Source organism: Petaurus breviceps, unplaced genomic scaffold, assembly GCF_028583685.1.
Source record: "Petaurus breviceps papuanus isolate PSGF00001 unplaced genomic scaffold, PetGlider_PUasm1.0 90845, whole genome shotgun sequence".
Classification (NCBI taxonomy): domain Eukaryota; kingdom Metazoa; phylum Chordata; class Mammalia; order Diprotodontia; family Petauridae; genus Petaurus; species Petaurus breviceps.
In genome coordinates this window covers 11,530,481-11,549,306 of record NW_027187359.1, presented here as the reverse complement: position 1 = coordinate 11,549,306, position 18,826 = coordinate 11,530,481, and the positions used below count along the sequence as shown (strand labels likewise).

At 41.3% G+C, this 18,826-nt stretch overlaps 1 protein-coding gene across 1 annotated transcript in view; it reads left to right on the top strand.

Annotated features, from left to right (window-relative positions):
- The first annotated feature begins 4,570 nt into the window (after positions 1-4,570).
- The window catches only part of ALK (ALK receptor tyrosine kinase), a 1,085,901-nt gene continuing 1,071,645 nt past the window's right edge, over positions 4,571-18,826 (top strand). Inside the window, exon 1 of the mRNA XM_069072137.1 lies at positions 4,571-6,506. Coding sequence (XP_068928238.1) covers positions 5,759-6,506 — 748 coding nt within the window. The 5' untranslated portion in view covers positions 4,571-5,758. The remainder of the gene's footprint in view (positions 6,507-18,826) is intronic.

Sequence of the window (18,826 nt, the reverse complement as noted above, 5' to 3'; positions counted from 1 at the left end):
TAGAATGGGCTACTTGGAGAGGTGGAGGGTTCCTTGTCATTGGAGGCCTTCAAGAACAGACTGGACAACCACTTGTTGCATATGCTAGAGTAGGGATCCCTTTGGCAAATGAGTTGGACTAGGTGGCTTATGAAGTCACATTGGAGTCTCAACTTCTGTGATTAGGTACTCTAAGGTTTGTCAAGGAAGAGTTTATATGTACATCTATGTATGTGTCGGTTTAGGCAAAAATTCTTACATAGAATGAAGCATAAGATGGGAGAATGACAAAGGCTAGTTAGCTGGGGAGAGATAGAAAGAAAATGGCGGCTATGTTCTGCACTCTGACATCTCACCTGGCTTCAAGTCCCACTTCTGACACACACTATCTTTGTAACCTTGCTCAAGGAACTAAACATCTCACTCATAATTCCTGTTATGTAATTGTATCTTTACCCTATAAAAATCCATCTTGCTTTCTCTGAAGTCACTGGTTCCTCTTAGAACTTAACCTGCTTCATGAGAGGTTTCTTTTTTTTTTTTTAAAAGCAATCGGGGTTAAGTAACTTGCTCAAGGTTACACGGCCAGTTATTTCTGGGTGTGGTGCTGAGTATCTGAGCCCGGATTTGATCCAGGTCATCCCGACACTGGAGCCGGTGCTCTTACTCGCTGAGCCACCTGGCCGCCCCTAAGCAATTGGGGTTAAGTAACTTGCTCAAGGTTACATGGCTAGGTGTTTCTGGGTGGGTGCTAAGTGTCTGAGCCCGGGATTCGATCTCCAGGTCTTCTCAACACTGGAGCCGGTGCTCTTACTCGCTGTGCTACCTGGCCACCCCCATGAGAGGTTTCAATCTCAATAAATGCCTATACTTGGATTAGAGGTGATTTGACTCTGAATTCTTTGAGATGGTTCCACCACAACACATCATGAAACCACAACAATCCTAGACAATATTTCAGCTTCACATCCTTTCTAGGTGTTATCATCAGCTGCCTACTCATCCCATCTTTCATTTTCTACCTTTAGACAACAAAACTCCCCTCCCTGGTCCTGACTCCCCTATATGAGCTATCTTTCCCTTTTATAATGTAATCTCTTGGAGGGTAGGTATTGTTATTATTTTTAATGTGCCTGGCACATAGTAACAACTTAATAAATGCTTTTAAAAATCATTCATTCTCTCTTCCTGTGGTATTGTTACAGAAAGGTATCCAGGGAAGCAAAAGAGAGAAAAACTTTTTTCTTCAAGTAACTCCCTGGATAGACCTCAAATCCTCAATTTGGGAAGTGAAATTTCTGACCACTGAACTGGACCAGTAATTACTGACCTTCCTCTGTTACATAAAACTCCCAGAAGTGGGTTAGTTTTTTTTGGTTAGCCAATCAAGCTTTTACCTTTCTGGCTTAATCAGAGAGGTTCCTTCTTCTCAGACAATCTTCTTTACATATATGCCTGATTGATTGATTCTGTAACTAAATCAGAGCCATTCTCACCTGTTAAAGATACCTGGCATAAAATATTTTGTTAACTGAGGATGGGAAGTGGTAGAACTATATCCCTTGTATTGACTTTTTTGTTTTTTTCTCCCCTCTCCTCCCCTCCCCTCCCCTTCCCTTCCCTTCCCTTCTTTTCCCTTCCCTTCCCTTCCCTTCCCCTCCCTTCCCTTCCCTTCCTTTCTCCTCATTCACAGGTTAAAATGCATCTTGGGTGAGTAGTGACTCCAGACAAATTAACATAACCCATGACTGTCACTTTTCCTCTAAAAGGATAACTCTAGATTCCTTGAGATGGAAAGCTAACATTATGCTTTCTTCCCTCTCTCTTGGTTTAGGGCATATCTTCATTCTCTTCATCCATTTTCTCAATTGTCAAGAACAGGGATTCAGGAGTGAGAAAATAGATCTACCCCTCTCCTGTTCCTCTCCTCAAAAGGCAAATAAATGCCCTTCAATCCAGTCTCTAGGGGATAAAGATAATATTTTTTTCTGCCTGGGGAGTAGGTGGAACTCAAGAAGGTTAATTAAGCATTAGATGGTAATTTGAGCCAAATACACTATCTAGATCAGAGACCCTTTTTTGTGTCAGACTCCCTTTGGGTGTCTGGTGAAGCCTGTGGACCCCTGCTCAGAATGTTGTTAAATGAATAAAATAAAATGATTACAAAATATTTAAAAAGTCACTAAAGTGTATTTTTAAAATGACTTCACAGATCCCAGGATAAAAACCTCTTGTCTAGATACTTTGACCTGCATGAGGTAGGCCAAATATATATTATTAGTTGTTCACAGACTAGACTAGAATAGAATAGATCAGGGCTCACAGGCGATGAGTGAAGGACCAAGTCTCTGCAGCCCCCTAGTGGTCACTTACTGTAGATGATGACTAGTCACTGAGATCCTCCCCAGGAATAGTAATGTATTTGGATAGCAAGCATCTTCGTCCTCAGGGTGGTGCTCCCAGATAGAGTGCTGACACCTATAACCAAATATCCTTTAAAAAATAAATCTAAATGGATGCAGGAGCAGGAAAGACGTACATTCTATCCTCTTAATTTCCAAAGACAGAGTTTTTCTTCCATCTCCTATTTGCTCTAGAGAGAGAGAAAAAAAATATTACTGGTGGGGCAGAGGATTGTTCTGTTTTATTGGCATAGTTGGCCAAGACCTGGACATGAAGTTTGAGGATCTGGGTTCCAACACCTATGTAACACTGGGCAAGTTAATTAGCTTCTCTGGGTCTTAATTTTCTCATCTGTAAAATCTATGATCTATTTTGTTCTGTTTAAAATAACAATAACAAAAACAACAAAAAATCCCATAATCTCTCTTCTCCCCCAGAATAAAGGCTTCCTCTTTCCAGTCAATTTTTAGCCCTTTTTTCATCCTCCTTGCCTAACCTTTCCTCTAATTTCCCCTCCCACCCATTAGAATAACAAAGCAAGTATGGCCAGTCTGAAATCCTTGGAGAGAATTCCTAATTTAATTCTTTTTATATGTATTTTCTACCTTATTTTATCATAAAGGCAGCTGTTGTCCAGAAGATGTTCAAGGAATTTGTTTGAATAAATAAATGTGTTCTTCCGTCCATTCCTTTCTTCCTCCCTCATTAAAAAAAAAATTAATGTTGTTCTACTTTGTGTTGGGGAGAAGAAAGGTTGAAGGGCAGGGATGGAAAGGGAGTAGTAAGAAGTTCCATTTAGCATATGAGTTAATTGAAGTAGGATTATCTGAACTGTCTCATCCCAAGAGCCAAATTAAAATAGTGGCAGATAGATTCAGTTTCTAACTTACTTAAATTTTAGTTATCTACTGACTCTCCTTGTACTTTACCTTGGTCTTGAAAAGATCCACTCCAGAACAAAATTCACTGTGTGGCAATTAGTGAAGAATGATGACCCCTATTTATTTTAAAGTTGTTTGGAACAGGTTGATTTTATTTTTAAATGGACTGATTAAATTTTGGTGCTGAAGGACAATACTGCCCTGATTTATGTTGTTAAGTGATTATCTAGGTTATTGTGCTTTGGAATTATTTTCAGTTATTGTGTGTTCAGATAGTTTTTTTTTTTTTTAGTGTAAAGCTAAACTTTTGTTATCCAGATGGAAAAGGAAATAGAGAAACACTTTTCCAGGGAGAGTCCTGTGAAAAACACAGAATTATAGGGTCTGTTACCTCCAGAGGGGGAAAATTCTGGAGAAATATTTTCCTTGGGTAATCAGGTCGGTGAGCTCAACTGTAACTGAACTAAACTAAACCTAAACTAGAAAATTAGATGAGTATAGCTTTGATATTTCCAACAGAGTGATGATAATTGGAAGATTTTAGCAGAGTAATAGCTTTTTCTAGATCATTAATCTATTTTTATTGTCAACTTTATAGTATTCCAAACTCAAAAACCTTAAAGATCATCTTGTCCAGTTCCCTCATTTTTGCACCCAAGTAAATCGTGGCCCAGAGGAGGATCATATTCTGTCTCCAGATCTTATGCTCTTTCCATTTTTCCCCCACCCAGAGATCCGTTTACGTCTGTGCACACGCTGGGTCCCCAGAAATAAGGAGACCAGAAGGATCCGTTAAAAAGATGAACAAGTCCCATACAGATCCTGTGTTGGGCTTCCAAGCCAGAAAGCTCATCATTGACAATTCCTGCAGCCTCTGCTCTGTTTTTATTCAGGAACTCGCTTTCTTTCAGTCTGATCCACTTAATCTCTCAATGCATAATTAGGGAGAGTGCCTGATTGTGCATTCCACTTCTAGTGTTCTCATTTGCTTAAAACATTGAATCTGACTGTTCACACATCAGTGAAATAGAGCAGAGAAGGAGACTGGGGATTGGGGGTGGGGGGGGGCAGGGGTGTACTGGGCGGGCCTGCAGCTTTTCTCAATGAAAGTGTTCGCTACCTCCCAGTCCTGGATCTGTTTTGCATATCATCTGTTTTAGCCACCTCATTGGCTGGTAGGAACAGGGCCTGGGCTTGACGCTAGCGCTCTGTTGCGTGCCTGGGTTGTGGCGGGCAGTTGGAGCCTGTCAGACCCCCGCCCCTCCAGCTTTCTCCCGCCCCCTTTCTCCCAGCTCCCGCTCACAGCCATCTGCAAGTGGCTGTCGGAACAGGCAGATGCGATCCAGCGGCTCCCAGGGGCGGCAGCGGCAGGGGCTGGCGGGAGCAGCTGCCACCTCCTGCACCGCTGCGTCTCGCGGAGCCGCGGAGCAGTGAGACGCCTCCTGGACCTTCACAGCGACTAGGGGGGTGGTGGTTAGCCTGGGGGTGGGTAAGAAAAGCTGGGGGGTGGGTAGGAGGGGAGGAAGGCAAAGGAAGGTATTTCGGGCTCCCAGGAGCCGAATGCCTTCATCTTTCTAAGCACTCAGTGGTTGCTGCATTCGTTCCTGGAAACTCCGAGGAGCCCAACAGATGTGGTAGAACAAGGAAGAAGGGAAAACTTAGTGGGTAAAGGTAGGCGATGCAAGGAACAGGGAGCCTTAGCTCGGCGCTATAAGCTGAAGCGCTCGCTCGGCAGCAATCGGCTAGAGCCTTGAAGTTCGGCTCCCGGGACAGCCCCGAGGGCTGGGTGCTTCGACTGCGGATAAAAAAGGGGTTGGCAGAAAAAAAAGGGGGGGGGAGCCCCCTCCGATTCCCTGGCTCGGTCTTTTCTCCTGTATCCCGAAGCCAGCTCCCTGAGTGGTCGGGTAAGCGAACGAGAGAAACCCAAAGGAGAACATTAGGAGGTTCGCCAGATAGAGAGAACCTCCCCCCTAAGACCTACCACTCTATGGATTGAAAGTTGCAAAGAATTCAAGGAGATCAGGGGAGGGGAAATTGCCTCCGAGCCCCTTTCTACTCTCCCCAAGCCTTTTTTTTTTTTTTTCCTCTTTCCGTGCTGCTGCTAGAGATTTCGAACAGAAGCCCTGTTGTTTGGGAGAGGAGCGCTCGGTGGAGGAGAGAGGTGAAGGGGTCCCAGCTGGCGAGTTAAAAGCATCAGGACGGATTTCAACACTCCTTCCTGTGCTCACGTCCCCTCCCCTTCTCTAAAAACCCTCCCTCCCTCCCACCCCCTTTAGCTTGTGATCGCATCCTTGGTAGGGGCATCAAAAGCTTGCAGGAGTGACTGAGCTCTCAGAGTTCCAGCAGAAGGGGAGCACCACGGATCTCAGCGACTGCTCTAAGCCTTCTCCTAGTACTGGGGGTGGGTTTTGGAGGGTGGGCGGGTGAAAAGCACCAGGAATTCAGTGACAAATATTTAGCTGTCCTTTCCTTCCTTCCTCTCACTCCGGGACAGAATGAGAGCACCCAGAATGTTCCCATCCGCGGTGCTGCCACCTCTGCTTTTACTATTGCTGGTTTCAATCCCTCGGTCACTGAGCTTGGACCCTTTTGGCTTCCCCCCTGGCAGTTCCCCAACGATAGAGCAGCCCCAGCCCCAACAGCAGCGGCCCGGACAGCAGCAGCCCCAGCAGCAACGAGAGCCACTTAGCTACTCCCGGCTCCAGAGGAAGAGCCTGGCTGTGGACTTCATTGTGCCCTCTCTATTCAGGATCTATGCCCGGGACTTGCTACTGTTGCTTCCATCGGCACCGGGAGCCAGCCTACCCGAGGCGCGTAGTACTCTGGCGCTAGACTGCTCGCCCCTGCTGCTGCTGCTTCTAAGGCGTCAGGGTGCCACCAGGACTGCTGCTCTGCCCCACCTACCACCCGGAGGACGAGTACTGTCCAAGGTCCTGAAGGGTGGCTCTGTGAGGAAGCTCAGAAGGGCCAAGCAGCTGGTGCTGGAAGTGGGTGAGGAGGCGATCCTGGAGGGCTGCACGGGGACCTCCACTAGTCCTCCGGAGCCAGCGGCTGTGGCCACGGCAGGGATGCTAGAGTTCAACCTCACAGAGATGTTCAGTTGGTGGGTTCTCCACGGAGAAGGGCGGCTGCGGATCCGCCTGATGCCAGAGAAGAAGGACTCTTTGCCAGGCAGAGAAGTAAGATTGTCTGCAGCAATAAGAGCCTCCCAGCCTCGTCTACTTTTCCAAATCATAAGGAAGGGTGAGCTGCCCCAGTCTGCATGTTCTACCACTTTATTTATATTCTGATTTGTCGTTGATGTTCCCCCCTTTCAAAAACAAAAAAAATGTCCAAACCCAGAGCGTTGAGTTCTTAACCGACTTTCTTTCCTCTACTTCCTAAGCTTGAATCCCCCAGCCAGTACTTCTTTCCTTTACTCCTCCTGAAGTTGGCAACTCCCTGGGAACCTTCCCCTGTGGCACAAAGGCTTGCACAAAAGTTTGCTACTCTCGGGAGCTAGCGGAATATTGCAACAGTGTTTCAGTGTGGGACATAGTGGATTGGAGCTATAACTAGGAAGCTCTTCCCTGCTACCCTAGCCCCTAGTGGAAGATAGAATCCTTTTCTCTTAAGGATAGAGACTTAATTCTCATTGTCAAAGGCACACTTAGAACCTGTTCCTGGCCTCTCCTTCAAGTATCCACCTTCTCACTGTAAGCCCTTCTGCGCCCGATACCCATACCAGTGATGTAGGAAAAAAAATGCTTTGAATTTTCTCAGGAAAGCACTTGCTGCTATTGCTGTTATTGGTACCGTCCTCCCCTTAAATATACAAGTGACATAGTGGAATCTGTCTTACCCCTGTGAATTTGTCCTCTTTCCTCCTTGGGATTAATTTCTGATCCCTCCCACCTTCCCAGAGCCCTTCCAAGGACCTCAGAGGAGTTAGGGAGAAGCAAAAGAGATGGGAATTGGGAAGGCTGATTGCTCTTCTTAGGTTGTGGGTAGGGCAGAAGGTTAGCCCCCCTGTCTTTTCCTCTTGTTCTTGTTCTCCTTTCCCCCAATTTCTTAACATAGCCATCTGCGGCAATACTCAGTGGCATAACCTGGCAGGCCTCAACACTGCAGATTTCTCTGTTGGGGAGTCCTGCAATGCTGACAATTTTTTATCTACTAAACAATTTCATTCAGGGTTATACTTAGAGGAAGAATAATTCACTTTTTTTGTCCTCCTTAGAGTACCATTTCATTAGAACATCAAGTGAATCTGGCTGAGTATTGTATAAGTTTGAATAAAATGAAATATATAAAGGAAAATAAGCCATTAAAATCATCTTTAAGAAACCTGTGATAATTCAATTGAGCAAATCTAGCTTCTTTTGATCATCTGCGTCTTCAGGACTAAATGAAATCCAAATGCTTTTCTGGTTAAAAATGCTCTTTATTAATTGAACTGAAGGCATAGAGGAAAAAAAGACCTATTGTGTAGCAACAAGTATGCTCAGATTACCCCTCCCCCATTCACACAAACACACACACACACACACACACACACACACACACACACACACACACCCTTTACATCTAAAACAGCAGGAAAATGTAGAAGCTGGGGTTAACAGATAAATACTTCCTTGTCACTACATAGAAAAGCAGTCCTAGCATGCCCCTCTCCTGGAGAAAACAGTTTGGATGCATATTTCAGCTTGAGTGCTCAGGGCATTGGGGCTTAGTGTAGCTTCTTTGTTATCTGATGTTGAGATCATCCTAGTTGGGGGTGGAGTAGGATGGAATTGGGGGAAATGATAGGGTTTGAGTAGTATGGCTAGACTATATCTTTTCTGGCAGCAGGAGGGAAGGTATAGGAGTAATGATTTTCATACCCTTGATACTTTCATAATGAAATGCTGGACTTAATTTTTGTTGTTATTGCTACTGTTATTTATTATTATAAAGTGCATTTGTTTTACTTAATCACTTTATGTGTAGTCATTCTAATGAATGGCTATTCTGATTTGAGGAGGAAATTGAAATTTTCTCCATTTTCATTTATACTTGCCCTCCTTCTAGAAACCAGGATGTTTTGTTTAACTAATCATACAATAACTGCAAGTCCTAGCACAGCTTATAATAGATGTCACCAGAGGATGTCAGGTGTCAGGCATGGGTTCTCCTATTTTCAAATATAATTGTATGTTTTAAATTGGTATATATACACCTTGAAGATATCAATAGTGTTCCTTAATCACACATATATGATGGATGTAGAGAATATACTTAAGAAATAGCCTTTGCTTTAAATTGATGGGAAACGGGATATTCTTATGCTCAATGTCTCAAAGGGTCATGTCTCTAGATGAGTTCCAGAACTGGTTTTCAGCTTGCATCAGAGCAAAACCTTTTCTAAGCATCCCAAGTCCTCTTAGAGTGCGGTCCACTTGGCAGCAGGTCCAAACCTTTCTGCATCATTTGACATATCCAGCAGGGGTTGCTTTCAGAAAAGAACACTTTAGTGGCCAGAAATTTTGGCCAAGAGTTTTCAGCAAGATAGAGATCAAATGATTATTGATGAGATTGAAAAAGACACTAACTGTAACTGAATGAGCTCTGCCTGACCTGTAGATAGATGGGTCACCTTATTGAATATTGCTTCTGTCCACTTAACCACCATTCCCCTTGGGATTTATTTTGTTGCTTGGAACAGGTTGGATTTTTCTTGTCTCTGAATATTCACATTGCCTGCCTTTAAGATAGTTGGTAGTACAGGAGCTCTATCTACTATCCTACCCACCAAATTTCCTTAGCATAAAAGACTTCAGAGAAGCTTACCATGGCTTCTCAGAATTCTCAATGACTATTTCAAAGATGGAAAAGCAATCATTAGGCTGTTGCTTCTCATTTCATGTCTGGATCAGTCTGCAGAATTGTAGTCCCATCAATATACATATGTGAAAATCCTGAATAAATCCTGCAACTTGAATTAATTTTGCTATTCATTGTGTTCATGTGAATGACTCCATTCTCTTGATTTAGAACTTGATTTATATTAAAGGCATTTTAATAGCATGCTGCCAGTGAAAATAAACATTTCCTTTTTTTTTCTCAAGGAAAACTAGTACAATGTGGCTCCTGAGATGTAGGTGGTTGGTAAACTGTGATGGAGGAGGCCAGCTATTCTGATGTGACTTTTTGGTGTTAGGAGGGAGTGGTAACATGGTAGTACTGTTGCTTTGGTCATTTCCCAAGGAGTTACGGCTCTCAGTGAGTCCAGAGGCTCAAAGTAAAAGGCAATGCCCCCAAAAGGAGTTCTCCTATCATGAGCAGAGGACAAAGCAGTGGCTGCCAAGCAACATCTAATGTTCCATTGCTACTAGCTGAAGGGGATTGTGATTTTGGCCAACTCTGAGTCCCTAAGGGGAAAAATACTCCTGAGAAAGATTGTAAATTGTGACTTGTAATAACATGCCATGTTATCAGTTTTTCTTTGATGAACAACTTTGCATTCAGTAAATGAGATCAGTACTCTAAGTACATCAGGGAAATCTTTCTGATGCCTGAAAGTGATATTCCTCTATGTGTGGAATAGCCTTCCAAGGACAGGCGTAGGGAAAATGTGAGGAGTAGACAAGCTATAAGTCTCTATGAATCATTTCTCTAAAAGCCCACTTTATATTTTTACATGATGAGAAGCCATATGGGAATCACCTTCTGTTGCTGGTGTGGCATAACAGTTATTTAGTGTAATTCTGGGAGAGAGAGAGACAGAGACAGAGAGACAGAGTCAGAGAGAGACAGAGAGACAGAGACAGAGAGAGAGAAAGAAGAGAGACAGAGATGGAGATGACAGAGTCAGAGAGAGACAGAGACAGAGCAAGAGAGACAGAGACAGAGAGAACACCTAGTGGTGGGTATTGATTGGATTTACCATGAGAAGACCTGGGTTTCTATTTTTATGCCTGCTGCTTACAAGCTGTGTGGTCTTGGAAAAGTCATTTGACCTCTTTAGACCTTAGTTTTCTCATCGGTAAAATGACAGGGTTAGCTTAGACACTTCCTAGGTTATTTACAGCTCTTGAGCCTATGACTAATAGATAGAAGTTGCCTGGGAAGCAGATTGTGGTCAAAATCAGGGAGCAGGTTCTTAATTTTTAACAATTAGAACTAACAGTGAGATGGTAGGCAGCTTCCTATCCCTGGAAGAGCCAAGTGGGGGCTAGAGAATCATCTGTCAGAAATCTCATAGAAGCTATTCCTATTCTGGATGGGAAGGTGGACTAATTGACTTTTAAAGTTCAGATCAAATCCAGCACACTATAAACAATAATCACTTGGGGGGGAGGGGTAAGGTGGGGTCTGCTGGTGAAGTGAAACAACTAGTAAACATATAGTGATGTTGATTCTTCTATCCTCTTCCCTCTCTTGGGAGATAACCTGGCTCCTTCTCTCCTCCTTCCCCTTGAAAAAAATGTGCTTATCTATGGTTTAGCATGCCTAGCATCTGAGTCAATCCTTGTTTCATTTTGCCAGAAGTTTGAAGGGGCTGTTGTTTCTCCCAAATATCAGAGAGAGGTCTGGGGGGAGGATAGCTTATAGAAGGAGGGGGTATGGGGTATGGCTTTTCCTTCTGGTTCTGTCTAATTGAATGACTTACAGCCTTCTTGTGCAAGAGAGAACAGAGACACTTAGAACAATCATTCCTTATCCTAATATCCTTGACATTTTTGGCCTCAGGAAAAAATATTCTTCCTTTCACATACCTAAGTCTCTGTGAACATCTCCCTTTTGTTGGGGGTGGGGGAAAAGGATAAATCAGAGCTTTCAAAATGACACAACTTGCAGGAGATGAGTTGGAAAAATTGGACATACTGTAGTTTAGAGAAGATCAGCAAGCCTGATTTAAGGGTTGGGAGGACTGATTTATGATGAAAGATGAAAAGAATTAAATATATATGGCAAAGCTAAGTGGTGATGAAGGGGGAGCCATGGTAACAACCTACAAATCTCTGAAGAGTGAGAACAGAGAAAGAAGAATTATTTAGTGGGAGCTTTAGAAGCACTGGAATGAGGATCACAAATGGTTCAATTTCAGGGATATGTACGTTACTTCCCAGGGCCTGAAAGCAATTTTCTGACTGTAGAATGATCATAGAAGGTGTGGTCTAGATAACTACAAGTGTAGGTCATAGTTTTGTTTTTTTTAATGTAATTTCAATGATGATAAGCCATAGGGAAAGAACATGGGGTCTCAAGAGACAGGGTTTATTGATCCCTAATGATCCTATGTAAAAAATAATTGCATCTGTTTTTAGAAAGGGAGGGGTTTATAAGAGTTTTGTTGATGAGAAATTATAGGAGATTACTTTACTTGGCATTCTGATGTCTATATACCCTGCCCCATTTCACAGATAAAGAAGCAGAGACCCATCAAAAGGATTCAAGTCACCTTGCAAATCTTAGCTCTAGGAGTAAATATGGGATTTAGATCTTCTAAATCCATTTCTCAGTTTGCTAGACCATGTTGTCTTCCTGAAAATGCATTGGTAACACTAAGCATATTCATTACTATTTTAAAGATGTAGCCCATGCCCCAAAGTACACATTGTAAATTCAGAAAAAAAGAGAAGGTAGGTGTGTTTATGTGTCTGCATTACTTGTTTGTAGAACATGTGAACACATACATATATTTATGTCTTAAGACAGATGGGGGGGAGGGAGATAAGAATTCTTGTTAAGGAAAATGAATTTCTTTATTAGAAGGCTGATCTACTCTTAAGGGCCCTATTTTTGGAACCTAAGAATACATTTCTCTCATGAGGTAAGAGAATGGAGTTGAGAATACTCACCCCTATAGCCTCTTGTTGTCTGGCATCATAGGAATTTACCAAGCTTGCTTTGTGGAGGTTAATATCTCTGCTCATCAGCATTTAATAAATATATTTTATTATTTAATGCATTATTTAATACAATTTATTATTTAATGCATGGGGTGACTCATACCTCTGACCCTGGAATTTTATGATGATTTAACTTTATCATACACCTTAGGTAAGAGGAAGCATTTAATCTTTTTGTTTGCATTTCATGTTATTTCTATAAATACTCCACCTCCTCCTTAGAATTGAACTTTCCCAATGAATTCATTCAACAAAGAAAAAATAGTTATTTGTTTATTATACTTACAAAGTGATAACTTATCATCACAATCTCTTAGATTTAGATCACTCTTAATTCTTCCTAGAAGCACTTTTTCATGCATTATTTCATTTGATCCTTACAACAATCCTAGGTAGGTACTATAATTATCCGAATTTTACAGATGAGGAAACTGAAGCAAACAAGTGACTTTTCTGGGATCACACAGCTAGTAAGTGTCTGAGGCTGGATTTAACCTGAGATCTTCCTGACTACAGACGGGGTAGTCTAGTAAGTAGGGAGGCATTATTGTAATTGTACAGGTGAGGAAATAGAGGCTCAGAGAATTTAAATAACTTGTCCAAGGTCACACAGCTATCAGGTAGAAGAGCACAAATTATGACAGGCCCTGGCACACACTAAGTGCTTAATCCATGCTTACTGTTGAAGTCACCTTGAAGGATAAGAACAACATCAAATTTAAATGAGTGAAATAAATAAAACAAATATATAAAACCATCAAAACTGTTGAAGTATCAACATGAAAAGCTCCATCTTACATCATGCCCTTAAGGTCAACAGACCAGGATTTGGTGGGTAGAGGCCTCCAAAGGGGATGTCCAACATGAAAAATATTTCACATCCGTAGAAATAGAGAATGACTTGAATTTAATCTTTTAAGAGACTATTAGCTCTTCATGGTACATTGATAAGTGTGCGTTGACATGCTCAAAATTACCTGGTCACTGGGGAGAGAGAGATACCTTACCACTAAAAGTCTGAGCATTTTCAAATGTACTTTCTACTTTACTCTCCAGAAAGATACCAAATCACCAGTCAACCACTTTTTTTTTTAATCCATCAACAAGCATTTACTGAGAACTTACTGTATACAAGGGACTTTGGCAGGCCATGAGAATACAAAGACAGAAAGGAAAAAGTTGCTGACCTGAAGAAGCTTACATTATATAGCTTACATTTTTAGTGTGAAAATCCATTGGAGGGATTGTAAACTCCATCCCTACCCTTATCATGCTCATGAGTTGAACAAATGGGATAGCTTTTCCCAATCCAGGTCCAAACTATCCTGAAATGGATGAAGTGGAGGCAGATGTGGAATGCCACTCAAGTAATTGAAATAAGCCCGTTAGGAGTAGTCAAGCCCTTAAGATACCATGATGACTTATAACTTGTGTACTTAGAGTAGGAACTCAATGGAGGAAAGTGCTTCTTTCCCCAGAAAATGCTGCTGGGTCTATTTAGCATTCATGGAGCATTTTGTATTGGTAGTCATTTTTATTAGTCATTTCTGATCCATTGATTCCCAAGAGTGAGCATGGATATTCTCTGCCTCCTTTGCAGAAGAGGAAAAATGGGAAGTATGTGTATGGAGAAGGAAAATAGCTTGTCCAGGATCTCATTGAGTTAGCTGAGGACTTTAAAGGAAGAGGGGGAAAGGACAACTCTAAGTCACACGGCCTTGGACCATTGAGCCCTCATATTGTTTCTTGCCTGCAGGGCTACCAACTTCCCTCAACCTTGTGATGGCTTATTGCCCCTCACATAGGCAAAGGTGGGAATTCATATTAAAGGGAAAGCTTTGAAAGGGAGCTGAGTCATTATTGACCTGGAAGAGGGGTGGGGTCAAAATGCCCTCATTTATGAAGCAGTTTTCAGATTGGATTGGGAATTATTCTTTCTCTAATAAATGCATCCTTGAACTTTAATGCCTGTCCATTCCTAAGCAAAGGTCTTCCTTGGGGGAAATTCCTGCAGGCTACCCTGAAGCTATATAGTGTGTTTTCCAAAAAAGTATCAAATCTGAGAAGCATGTAGGAAGAGAGCTCTCTGGGACAGAGACTCCAACCACTTGGTTAATTAAAGCATCTTTGTTCTTTGAACCTTATCTTTCTGAATAAGTAGAACAGGTGCAGGGAGAAGTAGATTGCCAGGTCCTCCTTTGGGGAAAGGGAATGGCTAAATGGCAGCCATGAAAATAAATATAAGACCTTGGGACAAAAGAAATCAGGACGCTCCTAGAGCAAACCAGGCATCAGGCCAAAGGAAAATGAAAGGGTGGGCCTAAATCATTTCATATACTCTTCTTTTCTCTTCACCTTTCATTCAGTTTCCATGGGGATCTGGGTTGATGGTGGAGTCCACTATTTTAATGAATGCTTATGCCACTTAGCTCTGTGCTCTAGCCAAACTGGATTCTTTGCCATCCCCTATACCTTCCCACCTCTTCACCTTTTTTTAACTGAGTTTTTTTTTTTTTTGCCTGGGATGCTCTGCTTACTTCCCCTTCATCTGTTGAATGGTTACCCATCATTTAAAGCCCATAGTAGAGCTGGGGAGAGTATCCTGAGGGTATTGGTACTCACCTATGGTTCCTAACACAAGTACTGCATTTGCATAGTTAGTTAAGTATCATGTTTTCAGTAAATGAAGTAATATATGTGAAGGCATTTTATAACTCAGAAGCACAAATATGTGTGCATGTAAATGTAAGCTGCTATTGTTATTATGGTCACTGAGGAAAAATCTGCATGGTGTTTACAAATGCATCCTTTAATTTTTGACTTGTAACAAATATGCATTGTCAAGCAAAACAAATTCCCATAATGGCCATTTCTGAAAATGTATATCTTATTCTACATCTTGAGTCCATGATCTCTCTGCTAGGAAGTAAGTAGCAGGCTTCATTATCAGTCTTCTGAGATTGAGGTTGGCCATTGCATTGATCAGAGTTCAATGCAAATACATCCTAGTGTACCTGTCAATCAGTCGATTCCATGGACTCTGTTGACTCACTCTTCTATTCCTGGCAGCTGGCCATTTATTAGTATTTCTATCGATGTCATATACTTTCATGCACACCTTATGGCATGGCAAAAGCCTCTATTTGTGTTCTGTTTCTGACACTGATACTAACTGGACAGTATGATTGTCAGAAACATGTCTTATAATTTTTTTCACTTCAGTATTTTGATTTTTAAAGTAAAAAGGTATTATCTCATTCTCTCCTTCCACTTTTAATTACAAAATGCTGTGAATTATATCCACCCAGTTCAAACAATGCCATGCCAACAAGCATTTATCAAGCACCTACTATATTCAAGCTACTATTCCAGGGCCTGGTGATACAAAGACCCTCCTTTGCCCCTCCCTCCAAAAGGAAAAGTAGTCCCTGTTCTCAGGAAACTTGCATTCCCCTGAACTTACATGGACTGCATTTTCCCCTCCTTTCACTTTTAGTTTCAAAACCTCATCAATTCTATCTATCTAGTGCAATCCAAGAAACATTTATCAAGCACTAATTAGTTGATTGGTCTTGTTCCAGGTGTTGGTAGCACAAAGAAAAAAATGAAACAGTTCTTGCTCTCAAGGAGTTCACATTTTCCCAAACTTACATGAGTTGTGTCCTCCCCTCTTTTCTCTTAGCACTCATATGTTCTATCAAATTTCATGTGTGATAGGTCTTTGAAGAGGCATTAGAAAGAAGCTGTAGCTTCAGAGTAGCTGGGTTCAAATCCCACCTTTGACACTTTTTTTTTTACCTAGGACAAATTATTTAGCCTTCCTAGGTCTCTGTTTCCCCTTCTAGAAAATGAGAGTGTTAGACTAGATGGACTTTGAGGAAGCTTCTGACTAGATTTTATGATCCTTTGACACCATTGCCATCTTCTTAATAAGAACTGCTTAATTAGTAACTTGGACTCCTGCAATGGCCCCTAACAGGTCTTCTTATGGATAGTTATCTTTTATATCATTGCCAGACTAATCTTTATCCAGTGCCTGATCCATGTCAGAATCCATCAAAAGTTCCCTATTTCAAACTAAGCATTCAAGATTATCCACAATCTTGCACTACCTTACCTTTCTAGCCTAATGCCATACTCCTTGCCTCCATGTATTTTGTGCTCCAGTGAGGTAGAACCCTTTCACATCTTTGGTATGTACTCTAACTTTTCCTGCCTGTGCCTTTACTCATACTATTTTTGGTGTTTGAGATGCCTTCTCCTCCATCACCTGTTCAACGCCCAATCATTCATTAAGCCACAGTCCCAAAACTGCCTCCTCCAAGAAGTCTCCTCTGTTCTTCCTCAGTTGAAAATGAGCTTTACATTATCAGCACTCATGGAATACTTGATTCACACCTCTTTTGTGCACTTCCTTTGTGTCATTTTTTGTTGGAGCTGTTGTATCCTATATCCTCCTGGACTGTAAGCCTCACAAGGACAGGGAGCATATGGTTATCTAAACTTCTTATATCTTCTCTTCTTCAAATAATTCCCTGTTCACAGTAAACACTTCATACTTGCTTGCTGAATTAAATTGAGTTTTACCCACTTCTTTATCACCACCCACTAAATAGGAATGTTACAGATCATCCCACTGTCTTTTTAAAAGCATCATGAAAAAAAGCATTGGTGCTTATGACCAGAGTGGACTTAAACTTGACAATGTCAATAGAGGACATTCACTACAGTCTCCTTTTCCTTTATATTGCCAAATATTTTTATTTTCATGGGGATCCCATTCTACACCTAGCTGCCTCTATTAAAAGTAGAAGGGAGTGAGATAGTGAAATGTGTGAAAGATGCAGAGAAGAGAAGAATATGGGAGCAAGTTCCTTTAGGTGGTGAACAAGTATAGTGAGAATGCCTGAGAAGAGGGAAGGGATACCTTTTAGAGGCTAGATGCAGAAGCAGATGTGCAGGTAGAGGCAGAGGAAATGGGAATTTGTTCCAGATGTTTTTGATCTTCTTAATAAAGTATGATGCCAGTTCATGGCGACCTATATCCCCAACCTCTCCACTCTCTTTCATTCTGTCTTGCTTTCCTATGCTTTTTTCCTCAGGCATCTTCCTGGCAAATCCTGCTGAGGAAGGGCACAAAAATTTTGCTGCATTTTCTTTGTGTCAACCTGGCAGTTGAGGTGAGAAGCCTGCCTCATGGAAAGCTTCTCTTTGAAATGTACCACATTTGTCTTGACACAGTAATTTGAAAGAGTTTGGTTGAAGAAAAATGTCACGAAGCACAAATGCAGATTTGATACATCTGACCTTTCTTTTCTTCAGAACAATAAATGTCAAACAGCTTAAAATGACAGGCTGGGGTGACTGCTGATTATTGATGTGTTTAAATATTTGGGTACAGAGCCTCTCTTGGACTTAAGTCTGATTTACATGAAGAGTCTGATTTATGGCAGGGAAAATCTTTATAGAAACCTACAGAGCTGGGGCTGTTTATGTCTGAGAAAACTGCAAGCCTGAAATGAAAACATAATTGATCCTTGAAAGAATCAGAGACATTTGATAATTTGGGGAAACTAATTTTGCCTTGAAAAATCATCTTTCTTTTTTCACTTATATTCCCTGATTCTCTTGATGGCAATGGCTTTCTCCTTCAAACATCACTTAGCTCTTTATTTTACTGTTTCTTAATGTAATTATCATGTAATAATGTATACTAAGGGTACTTAGGTAGGACAGTGGATAGAATGTCAGACCTGGAGTCAGGAAGACTCATCTTCCTAAGTTCAAGTCTGACCTCAGATACTTCCTAGCTATGTGACCCTGGGCAACTCAACTCTATTTGCCTCGGTTTCCTTATCTGTAAAATAAACTGGAGAAGGAAATGGCAAACCATTCCAGTATCTTTGACAAGAAAACCCCAAGTGGGGTCATAAAGAGTCAGACATGACTGAAAAATGACTGAATGATGTGTAATTAATGTGTATTAAAACTCCCAAAGTTGTGGACTCCTTTACTAGTCTGTGAGTTATATGAAAGTAAGAACCATTCATGCCTTTTCTAGATTCTGAGTATTTCTCAGTCTCCGTGACAATGCTATGAATACAATAGGTACTTAATCAGAGAATATAGTGGGTGTTAAGTGCTACAAAGGAAGAGAAACCATCAGGAAACACTGGGTAGGATCTCTTCTACTTTATGAGAAATCAATCTCTTATAATTTTTATTTGCCTAATTTCTCTTATTTTACTAAAGGTAGTTTACTGTTAAAATGGAAAGAAAGGGAAATCAGAGAATGATATTACACCAGCTATAGTGAACACTTTTAAAACTCCAGTATTGGAACTCAGAGTAAAATGATTTCCCTAGTATCACTCCCTCTTAAGAGGAGTTGAGAAGCTGTGGATGTGATTGACCCTTTAAAAAATTTCTCTGAAGTATTTTTTCCTTGACTACATTTTTTTGGAGGGAGTTCAGTTTGATTTGTTTTAGTTCAGATTACATATACCCTTTGTTACCTAACTATAATCCTCAAAAATGGGATTGACTTGAAAAGGAAGTAAAAGGTAAACAAATGAAATAGGTATTGGTTCCGTGATACATATAGATATTGTATCATGAAATAAACCTCCTCCATCAAAGAACAAAAATAAGACTGTGTGACCAGAAGTCTTCAAATGGAGGCTTGAT